This window comes from Vitis riparia, chromosome 6 (assembly GCF_004353265.1).
Source record: "Vitis riparia cultivar Riparia Gloire de Montpellier isolate 1030 chromosome 6, EGFV_Vit.rip_1.0, whole genome shotgun sequence".
NCBI lineage: Eukaryota > Viridiplantae > Streptophyta > Magnoliopsida > Vitales > Vitaceae > Vitis > Vitis riparia.
The window spans coordinates 19,532,471-19,547,947 of NC_048436.1; the positions used below are offsets into that span (position 1 = coordinate 19,532,471).

Below are 15,477 nucleotides of genomic sequence, written 5' to 3' on the forward strand. Positions count from 1 at the left end.
GTGGTCAGGTCATTTATGAAAATTTGAACATTTTTCTTGATATTTTATTGTAGGACCTTTATTTTTTCATGTTATAATAATATTAGCATGCTTTGAAAAGTAATATTTTTGTTTGCGACTGACAGATTGCAGAGATCCTCAAAGATCGTCCATCTTGGTTCCGGGACTGTCGGAGCCTTGAAGTTTTCACCATGTTTCCAGCTGGAAATGGAGGAACTGTTGAACTCTTATACACACAGGTAAACGACAATAGCTTTTTGATGGGAGTAAACGACAGCATTTTGAATATCTCAAATCTTCTTTGAATATCCTGTATTGAAATTCAGCTTGTCTGGACTAATGAATACAAACAAAATGCCTTTCAGATATATGCCCCAACTACGCTGGCTCCTGCACGGGATTTCTGGACTCTGAGATACACCACCAGTTTGGACAATGGCAGTCTCGTGGTATGTATTTCTTCCGGTTTTGTAGCCAGATGCATTGACATGTGCTACTCATCACCTGATTTATTAGGAATACTATGGACACTATTATAAAATAATTATTAGTTTGATTGAACATATATAGAGGGACCATTTAGTAGTGAGCTACTTTTTGTATTGACTGTGTGAACTATCCTCTTGATGTGTCCCAATGAGGTGAGGGAATATTTATAAGTCAATGGTGTTGGACCCAAGATTCAGTTGTCTACTTGGTAGTGTATGAACACAATTTAAAATTTTCCAATGTGCATGGCATATAGAAGGAATGAACAAGCATGTGCAGTTCTGCTTGTATTTCTGATATCTGTTTTTGAATGTCACCTTATCTTGCCAAATAATAACTCGGGTTACCTTAATTCAGAATTTAATTTCCATTTGTTTTCTTGGTTTTAATTCACGAGACTAATCATTGAAGAACTATGTTATTCAATATGGATTTCCTGGATGCAAGGTTTCCAGATGAAGGGATCTAATGTCTCTTTATATTTCTTTATTGATAATATCTAAGGTCTGTGAGAGATCACTGTCTGGTTCTGGAGCTGGTCCAAACACCGCTGCTGCTGCTCAGTTTGTGAGAGCTGAAATGCTTCCTAGTGGCTATCTTATTCGTCCATGTGAGGGTGGAGGATCAATCATCCATATTGTTGACCACCTGAATCTTGAGGTTTGATTTTTGGCAGTTGGCTTCTTAGAGTTTTCTTGCTTGGCAATGGCTTATTTCCTTACATCTTTGCAGGCATGGAGTGTGCCAGAGGTGCTGCGACCACTTTATGAATCTTCAAGAGTTGTAGCTCAGAAAATGACTATTGCAGTGAGTAGAAATTGTTTGATGTGATTAATTAGGTTTGTCTTAGTCATGATTATGACCATGATACATATTCAAAACTTAGACCAAATCAATTTGGAGAAATGATTCTGACCATTTGTTTAGAATACTTGGGTGATGAGACATTTTAGACTATTACACTTACATCTTGGTGGAAATTGTTGACATCATTTCATTGAGTTATCCCTTGATATTATTGGCCTGGACAGATCTTAGGCCCTCTAATTAAAAGGCCTTTTGTTGTGCTGGTGGGACATGTTCTGGTATAAGGACTGAAACTTTGCTTATGAGCATGCTTTTAATTTTTTTTATTATTATTTTTTTTTCAAATGTTGCTTTGGCCTCGGTATGTTTGTTTTTGGGTGGAACATTAGGTGCAATCTTGATTTCTATGTGGAGTTGAATCATAGTGCTAAATCATTTTTTCCCCTAAAAAGAACACAAAAAAAAAAAAAAAAAAAAATCTGATTTAAGGATTTTCTGTGAAGGCATTGCGCTACATCCGGCAAATAGCTCAGGAGACAAGTGGTGAGGTGGTATATGGTTTGGGCAGGCAGCCAGCTGTTCTGCGAACTTTTAGCCAAAGATTGAGCAGGTGGCTGTACAATCTTTCTTTCTTTCCTTTTTTCTGATTCCAGCATCACATTATTCATCTGTAAATTTGACTAATATTTTTGTCATATTTTTTATTTTCCTGCAGAGGCTTCAATGATGCTATCAACGGATTTAATGATGACGGCTGGTCATTGATGAATTGTGATGGTGCTGAAGATGTAATAATTGCAGTTAACTCAACCAAAAATTTGAACACCACTTCTAATCCTGCTAATTCCCTTTCCTTGCCTGGGGGGGTTCTCTGTGCTAAAGCATCCATGCTGCTCCAAGTAAGTTATGAAACTCAAATGAGGAAATATGTTGATTTATGGGAAATTAACAAACCTTCTCCAATTGCTTGGAGTTACTCTCTGTCTAGGTAACCACACACACACACATATATATATATGTTTATTTGGCAATGTCAAGTTATTTATTTATTTGACAACTCCGAACTCATAAATCAAGGCCTATTCTTTATTGAAGTAGCAGTGTTCCAGAATTCTCCTTAACTTATAGATATGTCTTTATGGGATTATGTGTGTTTATGTTTCTGTTTCTTTTTTTCCTGCCAGAATGTTCCTCCGGCAGTTCTGGTTCGCTTCCTGAGGGAGCACCGGTCAGAGTGGGCTGATTTTAGTGTTGATGCCTATTCTGCTGCATCATTGAAAGCTAGCCCATACTCTTATCCAGGGATGAGGCCCACGAGGTTTACTGGGAGCCAAATTATTATGCCACTTGGTCACACAATTGAACATGAAGAGGTATAATTTTCCATAATAGTAGTTGCCCCTATTCCTTTTTGTTTTTCTTCCTGGGGTGGAGCCCGTAAACAAATGGAAATATAGATTTTTCATTTTTGTAAATTAAAAAATGATATGATGCTGGTGAAGCCTTGCTCAAGTGATAAAAAGGCTTGGGGAGGGTTTGTGAGAGGTTTCAAGTTCAAGTTGCAATGGGGACAAAAATTTACCTCTAAAAAAAGGGAATTAAAAAATGTTATGATATTTCTTCAATATATTTCTGATCAAAAAAAAAAAAAAATTCTTCTATTTATTTTCACAGGGGGTGGGGAGAGGGCGGCAGGGAGGTTGAATATTTTGTACTTTCTTCTTTTTGCTGGATGAAATATTCTTTTTATAAGAAGTAGATTAATATGTAGATATCTGGGGTGAGAAATGCCAACTTTTGTCATTAGATCACATTCAAAATAATTCAATATGGTGATCCTTTGTAACTTTTACTTTATGTGCCAGTTGCTTGAAGTAATTCGACTTGAAGGCCATTCTCTTGCTCATGAAGATGCTTTTATGTCGAGGGACATTCATCTCCTGCAGGTGCTTTCTTCAGTGTCTTGCTGAACTCTGTGTGTGTGTGTGTGTGTGTGTGTGTGTGTATTGCAAGTTAATTTGTTTGTCAGAGTGGGCCATAGACAGGTTTGGGCTAATTTGAAAAATGCATCCGACCTGAAACTAACCTGCTTGCTTGGGCCTGTCCAATGTCAACCTGCCAATCTGTTTGCTAGAAAGGCCACTGATTTCTTGTTGCCGTGAATTAAGGCAATTTCTTGAGAAAATAATTGGAATATAGTATCTGGTTTTCTGAGTGGAGTTTTTTTTTTTACCCTGTGTAGGAGGGGTCATAACCTTTTTACTTACTGCATAGTTGAATGGCATTTTTATTTTGGCAGATATGTAGTGGAGTTGACGAGAATGCAGTGGGAGCCTGTTCCGAACTTGTTTTTGCTCCAATTGATGAAATGTTTCCAGATGATGCTCCACTGTTACCCTCTGGTTTTCGGATCATCCCACTGGATTCAAAATCAGTTGAGTACAACCATGCTCTACCTGAATATTCTATTTCTTTTGTTGTGATAATGATTATAACAATTTGAAAAAAACTTGCATATCAGCCAAAGCTTTTTCCCTTGGATGAAAAATTCCATGTCCAGTGAATTTATTCAACTCAATTAAGTCAGTGAAGCTCCTTATGTTAGAACTGCTGACACAATCAATTTGATTGCTTGTTAAATTATATCATGGGTCGGATGCCACTGACTGGATGCTTTTCAACATCTTGTGAGTATCTCACTGTTGTAAGATCTAGCACCAATCATATATTGACATGTTATCTTAAAAAGGGATTTTGGCCACCCTAGACTAGTCCCTTTTGTGACATGTAAAACAAATCTAGTACATCTGTTGGAGTATATTGACTGCAGGCTGAATCATCCTTTCTGCAGTCATGTGATTAGTACAACTGCATGTTAAAAATGATTGCTTCTTATTACAAAGTGTTTGCCCCTTGCCACCTAGTACAGCCTTATTTATTTATTTATTTGCTAAAATTCCATGCAAGAGCTTCTGGCTTCACATCAAGTTAAAACTTCAAAACTTGTGGTTGAAAAGCAGCCATAGAGAAAATCCCCAGGCATCCTTGTAGAGAAATGTCCATGTCTGATCTATTGACAAAGGGTGTAGATGACACTCCAAGAAAATGTTTTAACTTGCATAAATTATTTGGCTTGATGTTGTGCCTATTACAAGGACCACACATAATAAAATAGTGACTAATGATGACAGACTATAGTGGGTTGTCAAGGTATTCCCATACACTTGGGGGCAACTGATTCCAGTGATGACGTGAGCCCAATATGAAGTATTTTTAACATCTTGTAATGAGTGTCTTAAGTTGGGATTTTAGCCAATGGCCCTTATCAGAATTTATATGAAGTTCCATACTAATTTTCATCATTTTTCAGGGTGATACACAGGAGACATTGACTACTCATCGGACCTTGGATCTGACATCCAGTCTTGAAGTGGGCCCAGCAACAAATCAGGCTGCAGGGGATTCATCATCATGCTATAACACACGATCAGTCTTGACTATTGCCTTCCAGTTTCCATTTGAGAGCAATCTACAGGATAATGTTGCAACAATGGCTCGTCAGTATGTTCGGAGCGTGATTTCCTCTGTGCAGAGGGTTGCCATGGCCATATCTCCTTCAGGATTGGGCCCAGCTGTGGGACCAAAGCTGTCAGCAGGGTCTCCAGAAGCTCTTACATTAGCCCACTGGATCTGCCAGAGCTATAGGTAAGTTCTGCTGAAACAGCTCTTAGTGCATGATTTATGAGCAGCAATACATGCCACCACAGTTGTCTTGGCTGGGTGGTAAAGATATTCATTGCTATGGAATGGATGATTAAATGAGGAAAAAGATGAAAAAAAAAAATCACTGGATCATGTTTTTGAGAAGCACATTATCAAATTAACCTGTTTTGCAGAAGTGCAAGTTCTCTCAATTAGCTTTTATATGTTTAAATTCCTATTGTTTTGACTGAAGGTGTTCCCATTAATCTCACTGGACCAGTTGAGGAATTTTCCTCTTTTGTTTCTAAAATAAAATTTTCCTGTTTTTGTTTTTTCCCCTCAGTTACCATGTTGGGGCGGAGTTGCTGAGATCTGATTCTGTGGGTGGCGATTCGGTGTTAAAAAATTTGTGGCATCACCAGGATGCTATTTTGTGCTGCTCATTAAAGGTACCAATATGATTCTGTTAAAATTTGTATGTTGCAACTCTGTAATGTCCTATGCAGAAAAGCCTTCAGTTCATGCTTTCACTTTTCCTTTTACTCATATTCCTTCCCTCTTTCTCAGCAGCTTCATAGTTCATTAATGTACTACTCATATTACCATGTGAACTAGTGTACACGTAACATAACGAGTTTCATGCTACAATCTTCTTAGCGTGCATCCATTTTCAGTTTGTTGAAAGTGTCGCATTGTATGCTAAGCTTAACAACTGTGCAACTGAAATTTATGATCAACTTTAGATTTACTTTTTGACACATTATAGTAGTAAACTGTACAATGCAATTATTCTATTAGGATTCAAATGGGGAAATGGAAAAGGGGACGGGAAAATCAGCCTTCCTAATGTGGAAATTGATGCGCAATTGTGAAAAAATGTCAAACCAATCATAATGATGAAAGTACTGTTTTTTGATTTGCAATTATTCATTAATAGGTGCTCTTTTGATTTGCAGTCATTGCCAGTTTTGATCTTTGCAAACCAGGCAGGACTTGACATGCTGGAGACAACTTTAGTAGCTCTACAAGACATCTCATTGGATAAGATATTTGATGAGTCTGGACGCAAGGGATTGTGTGCAGATTTCGCCAAGATAATGCAACAGGTATTTCTCATTAAACAATGTTTATTTGGTCATTAATCCTTCTTTACATCAGGGGCTTAAGGATATTAGATCCAAGTGACCATAATAGTCTAATTTGAACACTATTTTTGTTCAATGAACTAATGTTTTAGCCACTTAAATAAACATTTTCTTCTGATTGGGAGTAAATGTTGATATTTGGTCAAATCAACTTGTTTTACTGAATGGACTCATTATATGCGTTCCCGGGCCCTTTTCCTTTATGCAAACATACTGTTATACCACCGGGGACCAAATGCACTAAATAGACCAAATTGAAGTAAGATATGTCATCATATATCCTCCAGCACAAAATACATGTATGCCAGACCTTGATGCCTGAATCCTTGACTTATTTTCTTATCAGGGTTTTGCTTACTTGCCGGCTGGAATCTGCATGTCAACAATGGGGCGCCATGTTTCATATGAACAGGCCATCGCATGGAAAGTCCTTGCCGCGGAAGAGAACACTGTCCATTGCCTTGCTTTCTCTTTCATCAACTGGTCTTTTGTGTGATCATTATTTATTCACCAAGCCCCTTTCCTGAGTGGAACTTGGAAACAAAAAGGAAAAGAAGTGCAGAAGAAAAAGTTTTGTAATATGTAAACACCAGTCCCACGTTTGCTTCATATTAATTTAATTTAATTTTATTGAATGCACCCAAAAATTTCTTTATCCACATGTAAATTTTTGGTGGTGGAGCTTCTTACTCTAGTAGATTAGGGTTGGAATTTCAAGTGGAACCAAATTGAATGTATGTGGGGGGAGATCTTATTTCATTGAATTCATTCAATCTTTGTTGCCAGTTCCTGAACAATCTCGTTTAAGTTCTCCCCTCCCCACTTTGCTCAAGAGTCTTTTTAGGTTTCATCAACTGGGTTTCTGTATATTCTCTTTTTTTTCTTGCTACCTCTATTAGTATTTTATCAGCGGAATTTCATTTGAGTAAAGAACAAAGCCATTTTTTGCCAAAATTATTTACTCAATACATTAATTGTATGTGAATGTTCATGATCTCATCATACCCCTGAAGTGCAGGCACAGACTACAATATTTCTTAAGTAACTAGAGAGAGTACTTTAGTAAACACAAAGGCAAAGGCTACACCATCTTAATGTTCAACTGAAGCATACAATTAATCACTGATTTGATGGCTTTGGATCCGAACCAATGGCATTAGGATTCAGCTCATTGAGAAACCTGGTGATTGTCTGCACAAGCATACCATCAATGTTCCCTTGCTCCGGCATGGAGGTAGTAGTAGTAGTAGCGTTCTACAACATAAAACAAAGCCGTCTTAGCATTGCAAAGTAGGCCTGCATTTTCATTATTAAATATTTATAGAAGGTATAGCCAAGAAGGGAGGTTATATGGGGTACCCTTCGACGCCTTTGGTATCTGGCTCTGTGGTCCATGGAGTCAGTCATCTCATCTATCAGCAAAACCTGCAACCATCAACAATTAATGGGCATCATGCAACATGACAATGTGCTTAAAATCAAGCCCACACCCGCATGCATTGGATCATACATATACCTGTTTGACAATTTCTTCATACTTCTTGAAACAGCGGTATTGTCTGGCATCGTCTTGGTCTTTATGGACTCTAGCATCATCTTCTTCATTGGACATTGTTGCAGCAGCTTCTTTTTGTTTGTCCCTCGACCTTCTCTCCATGCTTCTACCACTAGGCATGCACTCCAGCTTAGATTTATAGAGGGGCTTAGGCACATGAAATGAGCCAGGCTGGATGGTTTTAAGTTTGCGTTTAGTTTATACCCTTTACTACCAGTAACCACCATTCACGTCACAGAAGAGAAAGAAAATCCAAAACTAAAAAAAATGGATTGTACATTTCTCGTGATTAGGGAGAGAAACGTTAGAGAAATTATGAAAGCAAATATACAAAGAGGTTAATCATCATGCATTCATGTCTGGATGATCTCTTGAAATTCCAATTATATTTGTCCTTTCCACAAGACTTAACGGTTTGACCGGCAACACCAATCATCCCTTTACTGCAACACCCTGGAACTCTTCAGGAGATGCCCACTTTTGGCTGTTTGATGCAGTTCACTCCTTTAAGGATGGACATTTAAAAGTCTTATCGTTTATGGAATAGCTCACTCAACTAGCTCAATTTGTAAAATATTCAAAAAATAAAATAAAAATAAAAGGGGAAAACATTTTAATTTATTTAAAAGGGAAAAAACAAACAGCTAAAAATAATGGGTTTTTTTTTTTTTTTTGGTCTTTTTCCAATGAATCAATGAGTTAACGTTGACAGCAAGATAGGGAAGTGTGTTTCCAAAATAACATGAAATTATTGAAATGGCAAATTGCAGGCATTAATAAGGGAATAACGGTAATGTTGGTTTCTGTGAAAGTGGTGAAATGGGGTAGTCCACCATCACCCATACCTGGCCGTTAAAGCAGCAATTGGGTAAAGTTTGCTCTTCCTCTTCCTGTAACCGATATACATACTATCATACTTCACGCCATCACAATGATAAGAGCTCTTTAAGAGCAATAATTTCAGTTACTTTATGGAGATGGAGATTAACAAATTTCCATGATACAGGGGGATAACAAAAATTTTAACTTAGAACATTCATGCCATCTGTGCAGAAGTCTCAACAAAAATATAGCATCCTCCTGCATATTGACAAAAATCCCATCAAACAAATGACTGATAGTTTTTCCCATGCTACATACCCTCCATGGGAATCATCATCACTTTGTGCTTCAGTTTTTCTGAAACATAGGATGCATTTTCATGATGGGACTCTTCAGGGAACAGATTGGTTTACATAATATATACACATGGCATAAATGTGAGGTCTGAGTTTCGTTTGTTTGGGACATTGCTGAATGCCAAGCTCAACAAAGTGAGAATATACTAACAAATGCACATAATTTCAATGGTGTCCCAACCAGCTCCTTGCCTTCCCTTTTGTTCCCATTTTTCACCGGGATGCTAGTGACCAGAAGTTCAAGAGGAAAGATGGTAATACAGCAAACCAGCTAAAGAAGGCCAAGGTTGTGGCAGTCTCAAACTCTAAGCAGTTGTTGTGGGCACAGCTATTAAGATCATTACCAATAAGGACGGTAATGCCTGCAGATGCACAGGCTGCAGCAAATGTAAGGGTGGATGTGATCTGCAGCCAAAAAGGGACACATCTAGATTAAGCTGTAAAATAGGAGTACATAGCCCTTTGAATTTGAATAAGTAAAACCTACAAGTCATAATCTACATAGTTTCACATGCAATCTGCGCAATGGAAAAGAAAGGGGAAAAAAGCTTCCAGGCTATATTCAACTAAAATATGACGATGCATATTACCAGACTTTTGGGGAAGCTTACTAAAATTTTTTCCATATCAAAGTCCATGCCCACTGGCATTTCTAGATACTGCTATCCATCATCCTTACATCTACATATTAAAAAATTCAATCAATTAATTATTTCTTGGGAATGAGCATTATGGAGAGGTTTTCTTGTCAAATTTGCATCGGCTTCTGATTTCATGTGAATGTTTTGACTCAAAATTCCAACACGCATTATCATGCAATTATGTTCAATTATGAAACTGGAATTCAAAATTATGTCTTTTGTGATAACAAGTAGCCTTGATTGAGTGCTTGGGAATATGGGGTAGACAGTTTCCTGGACTTTTGTTTTTCTTCTCCTTTTGGTGCATTGTGGTGAAATTTGTATACTCCCCATGCATTTAGGTGCACCATTTTTCTGATAAGCATGTTTATTTAAAACATTCTATTCAGTATACTAAAGAAAAAAACTGTAGCCTTTTCCTAAATGAAAGAACAAATTGATAATAATTTATCATGACTCGCAACTGCACCATGCAAACTCTTCACTAAGTAGTGTCGGCCATAATTTTGCCAGCAAAACCAAGCAGTTTCAGCATGTCACAAGGACTTTGGTGCCACATCTGTGTAACCCCCCAGCACAGATAGAATTCCAGAAGTAAACCTCAGAGTAAGTGCAATTTATAGAGAACAAACTCATACTGCTAATCGATACAAATGGTGAGTAGCTACTATTTCCCCCCCTTCCATCTAAAAGCGAACCAATCACTATGTTATCATACCCTGCCAACTTAGTTGTATGGATTTGTAATGTTGGTTACAGTAAAAACTCACTGATGAGATAATCAGCACGGCAGGTAATCAGTTTCCTGGGGGTTACCCACAATGTGACACCAAACCCAGGGCAGTGCTCACATGTAGTGCAGAGAATATCAGTTTCACCAAGAATAGTAGCACTAGTTATATTACCCCATCACCAATAGTAAACAAAGCAACAACTTGATAATTCTGCAAGCAGCGCTTCACTGAAAGGGCATAAATGTCAAGAATGGCAAGCGAAAGGCTCCACAGGCTCTGTAAGCCAACAGCAGCAACAAGGTAGCTGAAAAACAAATATTAGAAAAGCTTTCATGTGTCAAAGAAATGGCAGGATTGACATTGATAGAGATTCATAAACTAAAAACATGTAAGTCCATTCTGTCAATTGAGCATTCAGAATGCCTAAAAAGGAAATATATGAAAAAGAATTTGAAATATCAACTTTCAAAAGAAAGTGATATCAGAAAGCATATATATTCAAAGAAATATTGTAATACATGGGCAAAGAAATGTCAGTCAGAACAAATAACAAAGGAACTCCAACAATAGCACCTATATTTGCAACTACTTTTCTTCTAATTCAAACCAACAGTACATGTCCAACAGAGGGAGAGGAGGAGAACATGGTAAAGGGAGATCTAGAGGAGGCGGCCATTTGCACTCAGTCTGGACATGCCGCTTCATCTTGCTACTACCTGTTTGATCAAAATTTTCAGGTTAACAACCAAAATCAGAAGGCAGCCATGATAACATCACCTTCTATTGTCAATTATCCATATTGATATGCATATATAGGGGCAACCAATCATCTTACAGTGGATTTGAATAACTTGTCTATTGGATCTGAGTATGATGGGTCATAGCAAGTACAAGTAGGTAATGGTGCCTCACTTCCTATTTCACACATAGGTTCATCTTCTATTCCTACAATCTCTCATAGTTTTTATCTCAAGAATATTCTTCATTTTCCTCAAATTAAAAAGAATTTATTGAGTGTCTCAAAATTTTCTCATGATAACCATACTTATTTTGAGTCCTTTCCATTATGTTATTAAAGATCAGGACACCAAGAAAACCCCTCCTCAGAGGCAAGCTTCATACTGGTCTCTATCAGTTGCCTTTTGGATCATCAAACTCAGTTTCATCCTCTTTTCCTTGGGCATTGTTAGCAACCCAACTTTAGCTTCTTGGGATATACGGCATCAAAGACTAGGTCATCCGTCTTCAAAGGTTGTGTCATCTATATTATCTCCATGTAGTCTCAATTAAAATAAATCAAAAGTCTGGTTGTTGTTTAACATGTCAATTGGGAAGAATTCAGACTCTCATTTTTCTCCATCAAGTACAGTTTCATTTGCTCTAATACACTCAAATTTATGGGGCCCATCTCTTGTGTTACCACTGAATGGTTACAAAATACTATATCCACTTTGTAGATGATTATTCTCGATTTACATGAATTTATCGTTTAAGACAAAAGTTAGAAGCTTTACAAACTTTCATCATCTTTAAGACCTATGTTAAACTTCACTCAAACCATAAGATTAAGACCATCCAAACAGATGGGGGTTGCAAATACAGACCCTTTATAGCCTACCCCACACAACATGGAATAACCCATCACCACCCTTGGCCCCATACACATGAGTAGCATGACAGTGGAGAGAGTAAGCACATACATAATTGAGATCGTTCATGCTTTACAAGCACAAGCCTCATTACCTTTAAAATTCTGGTATGAAGCATGTGCTACTGTAGTTCATTTAATAAATCAACTACCTACTCCTATTTTGGCATCCAAATCTCCTTGTTGAAAACTTATACAACAAACCACCAACATATTTTCATTTTGAGGGTGTTTAGTTGTACCTGCTACCCATGTCTCAGACCTGAAAACAAACACAAATTACAATCCCTGCATTTTCTAAGGGTACAGTGAAGTTCACAAGGGCTGTAGGTTCTATGGTTGTATTGGGCATATATACATTGCAAGAAATGTGATTTTTTATGAACATCAATTTCTTTGTCCTAACACATGGAAGGACACCACTAAGTGGGGCTGTAGGTGCCATGGATGTATTGGGCATACATTGCAAGAAATGTGATTTTTGATGAACATCAATTTCTTAGTGCTAACACATAGAAGGACACCACTAAATTTGATGTATTGTCTCCTAATTATACCACTTTTCTTCCTTTGATTACAGTTACCCAAATGCTCCACAGCCTATGGGTACTTTTGATTCATCATCTTCTGAGGTAATTTTAGATAGGGATCACTCTTTGAGGAAAAATCTTGATCCAATTCAGAATCAGTCTTTAACTAAGAATCATACTTTTAAGACACATGCAACTCCTGATAAGGTACTTTGGAAATAGCCTTAGTCAAATTGCCTCCCACCATTCAGCTACATGCAGATTTGCCTATTGTTTCTGATTTACATCTAGCTGCACTGTCTTTTCCAACACATCCTATGATAACTTGGTCTAAGGCTAAAGTTCAGGCACCTATGAACTTCTTTTCCATGAGGCACCCTTTACCTGATTGTACTGAACTAATGTCCTCTAAGCAAGCCATTAAGGATGAAAATGGGTTTCAGGCAATGAAAGAAGAGTTTGATGGTTTAATGGTCAACAAAACATAGTCTTTAGTGTCCAGGCCTACCAGCAAAAATATAGTTGAATGCAAATGGACTTACAAGATCAAATAAAATTTAAATAAGTTTGCAAACCATTACAAAGCTTGATTAGTTGCTCAAGGTTTCACTCAAACTCTAGGAATGGACTATTTTGAAACATTTAGTCTGGAAAGCCCACAATCATCGGTTTGGTTCTCTCTTTAGCTATTGAACATGGTTGGGAGATAAGACATTGATTTTAATGATGTTTTTTTAGATGGCCAACCAGAGGGGCAAGTCTTTATGGAACAACAACCTAGTTTCATTGATCAAGGGTGACCAAATCATGTTTGTTATTTACATAAATCCTTGTACGGTTTAAAACAAGCTCCAAGGGATTGGTTTCAGAAGTTAAGTGCAGCACTTCTAGAAATGGAGTCCACATCTTCAAAAGCATATTCATCTCTCTTTCTTTATCTAACTGATATATGATTCTGTCTATTTATGTTGATGACATATTGATAACTGATGATATCAGTTCCACTCCAACACAACTCATGAAGTTTTTGAACAGAAATTTTTAATTAAAATATTTTTGCCCACTTCACTACTTTCTTGGCGTGGAAATGACTTATAATGCTCAAGAGGCCATCTTCATTGCTCACAAGGAAAATAAATCAACAAACCAATTATCAAAGGATCTTCTCTACAAGCAGTTTCATGAAAAATTCAAAATAAATCATCAAAGGATCCCAAAGGGTTTTCACATTGCGACCAAATTGGTTTTATTAGCCTTGAATGGACCATTTTAAGTGTAGACGAACGAGGGAATGTTAAAGCCCCAGTCAAAAGTGAGGATCTAAATAGCCCTTGGATGATACATCTCGGGCACAAAAAACCACAAATAGACTATTGAAATAGATGAATAAGGTAGAAAATCTTGTTCAGATATGAGAACCTGGGCATTATGTGTTAATTTCTCTTACATAACGTTGAATGTGCACTACCTTTAATTGATTTGAAGTGAATAAGGGGTTAATAATTGGTTTTCAGCGAGTTTTAGACAAGAAAATCATGACAAACTGGAAATTTCTACCATTCCGAAATTTCGTTTTTACCCCAATTTTTCCTATAAATCAAACAAACTAGAAAGCTAGATCAAAAGCATTCCCCTATGTCCAAATTCCATCTCTTAATATTATACCAACGAGGTCACGTAATCTCCAAATTTCTGACTGTAAACTTAGAAATTCCTGGGGGGTGAAAGGGTGTTACCAGAATGCAGTGACCGAAGAGAAATCACTGGTGGTGACCATGACACAGAGAGCAATTGCTGCAAACAGAAACTGACAGCAACGAAGCGAGAGCCCTCCGGTGGTGCCGGGTGTGCCTTGGAAGTCTTTCATCCTCACCCTCGGAGCATTAATCGCGTCAGTGGGAGGAGGATCCTCCACTGGGTGAACCGATGCGTGGCTCACATTCATCCTTGAAAAAAACGCAGTCTCCAGAATTCAAATCCCACTGTTGCTTGGTGAGAAAACTGAGAAAATATAAGGTTTCAGAAGAGGAAAAAAAAACACCTCGCGTAAGGTAAGACTGCGGTATCAGGCACGGTTGAGCAGAGGTTTTCTTTCCTCGCCTCCAAACAGTTAAGGGAGTGAAATTCGGATTTCTTTTTATGTTTTGATAATCCTTTTTCCCCCTTTCCTGGCTTTTCTCGCCACCCAAACGGATGGTTAGTTCGGAGGGAAGAAAGGTAAAGATCCTCCCACAAATGAGCCCTAAATTCGGATTGCCGACATTGCATTTGACACTTGATTGACAAAGAAAAGGGACTATGAGAATGAGGAACACGTCAATGTAAGGGGGTCAGGCTATGAGTGCAAGGCGCCACATGGGTGGTATGGTTCAACGGAAAATTTAAGTATGAGATTTCAATCTGAAGGGATACAAGAAAAAGAAACAAAATCCTATTTACAATTTTGACCCAAATAGATACAAATAATTACGATTGTGGTGTATTAAGATGAAATGTAAGTTTAAAAAGAGAATGACAACTGCAATCAAATTGAATGTTAAGTTAAAGGGTATAAATTTGGCGGCGAGAATAAAATTTTGGTTGGTGTGTTTGGTACTTTCCAAATGACATAACAATTATTATTTGAATAAATAATTGGTGGATTTATTTAATAACCAACATTTAATACGGTAGGCAGCACTAATACAACATGTGATGCACGTGGGTATTGTTTATAGTCATATAAATTTTTAGTTTTTTTATTTATGATAATTTAAAAATAAATACAATAATAATTTATTTTATTTTTTTCTCCTTAACAACATTTAACCATTTTTTTCTTCTCGGTGGTTGTTTTCAAAAATAATTTTTGAGAATAATTTTTAAAATTTGTTGTTTGATATTTTATAAAACAAAAATATGTTAAAAAACTTAAAATATTTTTTATCCATTTTTAATATTTTTAAATATGTTTTAAAAATAATTTTTATATATAATATTTTATTTTTAAACATTTTATAAGTTTTATGACTATTTTTTAAAGTAGTTCTTAAAAAACAAGTTAAAATA

General features: G+C 37.0%; 3 protein-coding genes across 4 annotated transcripts in view; 1 reads left to right on the forward strand and 2 right to left on the reverse strand.

The window, feature by feature from the left end:
* The window catches only part of LOC117916199 (homeobox-leucine zipper protein REVOLUTA), a 9,584-nt gene extending 2,647 nt beyond the window's left edge, over positions 1–6,937 (forward strand). For both annotated transcript variants that reach the window (XM_034832108.1, XM_034832109.1), the window contains exons 7-19: positions 126–239; positions 366–449; positions 994–1,149; positions 1,222–1,296; positions 1,800–1,906; positions 2,012–2,195; positions 2,481–2,669; positions 3,162–3,242; positions 3,596–3,730; positions 4,667–5,001; positions 5,342–5,447; positions 5,955–6,104; positions 6,490–6,937. In XM_034832108.1, coding sequence (XP_034687999.1) covers positions 126–239; positions 366–449; positions 994–1,149; positions 1,222–1,296; positions 1,800–1,906; positions 2,012–2,195; positions 2,481–2,669; positions 3,162–3,242; positions 3,596–3,730; positions 4,667–5,001; positions 5,342–5,447; positions 5,955–6,104; positions 6,490–6,639 — 1,866 coding nt within the window. In that variant the 3' untranslated portion in view covers positions 6,640–6,937. The remainder of the gene's footprint in view (positions 1–125; positions 240–365; positions 450–993; positions 1,150–1,221; positions 1,297–1,799; positions 1,907–2,011; positions 2,196–2,480; positions 2,670–3,161; positions 3,243–3,595; positions 3,731–4,666; positions 5,002–5,341; positions 5,448–5,954; positions 6,105–6,489) is intronic.
* Positions 6,938–7,096: 159 nt separating this feature from the next.
* On the reverse strand, positions 7,097–8,320 carry LOC117916200. The gene is made up of 3 exons (XM_034832110.1): positions 7,660–8,320; positions 7,503–7,568; positions 7,097–7,397 (listed from the first exon to the last, which is right to left on the reverse strand). Exons 1-3 carry the CDS (start codon positions 7,816–7,818, stop codon positions 7,263–7,265), a joined length of 360 nt encoding a protein of 119 aa, XP_034688001.1. The 5' UTR covers positions 7,819–8,320; the 3' UTR covers positions 7,097–7,262.
* Positions 8,321–8,632: 312 nt separating this feature from the next.
* On the reverse strand, positions 8,633–14,790 carry LOC117916669 (CASP-like protein 5A2). Its single transcript, XM_034832809.1, has 4 exons — positions 14,471–14,790; positions 14,166–14,375; positions 10,423–10,555; positions 8,633–9,281 (listed from the first exon to the last, which is right to left on the reverse strand). Exons 1-4 carry the CDS (start codon positions 14,695–14,697, stop codon positions 9,090–9,092), a joined length of 762 nt encoding a protein of 253 aa, XP_034688700.1. The 5' UTR covers positions 14,698–14,790; the 3' UTR covers positions 8,633–9,089.
* Positions 14,791–15,477: the final 687 nt, after the last annotated feature.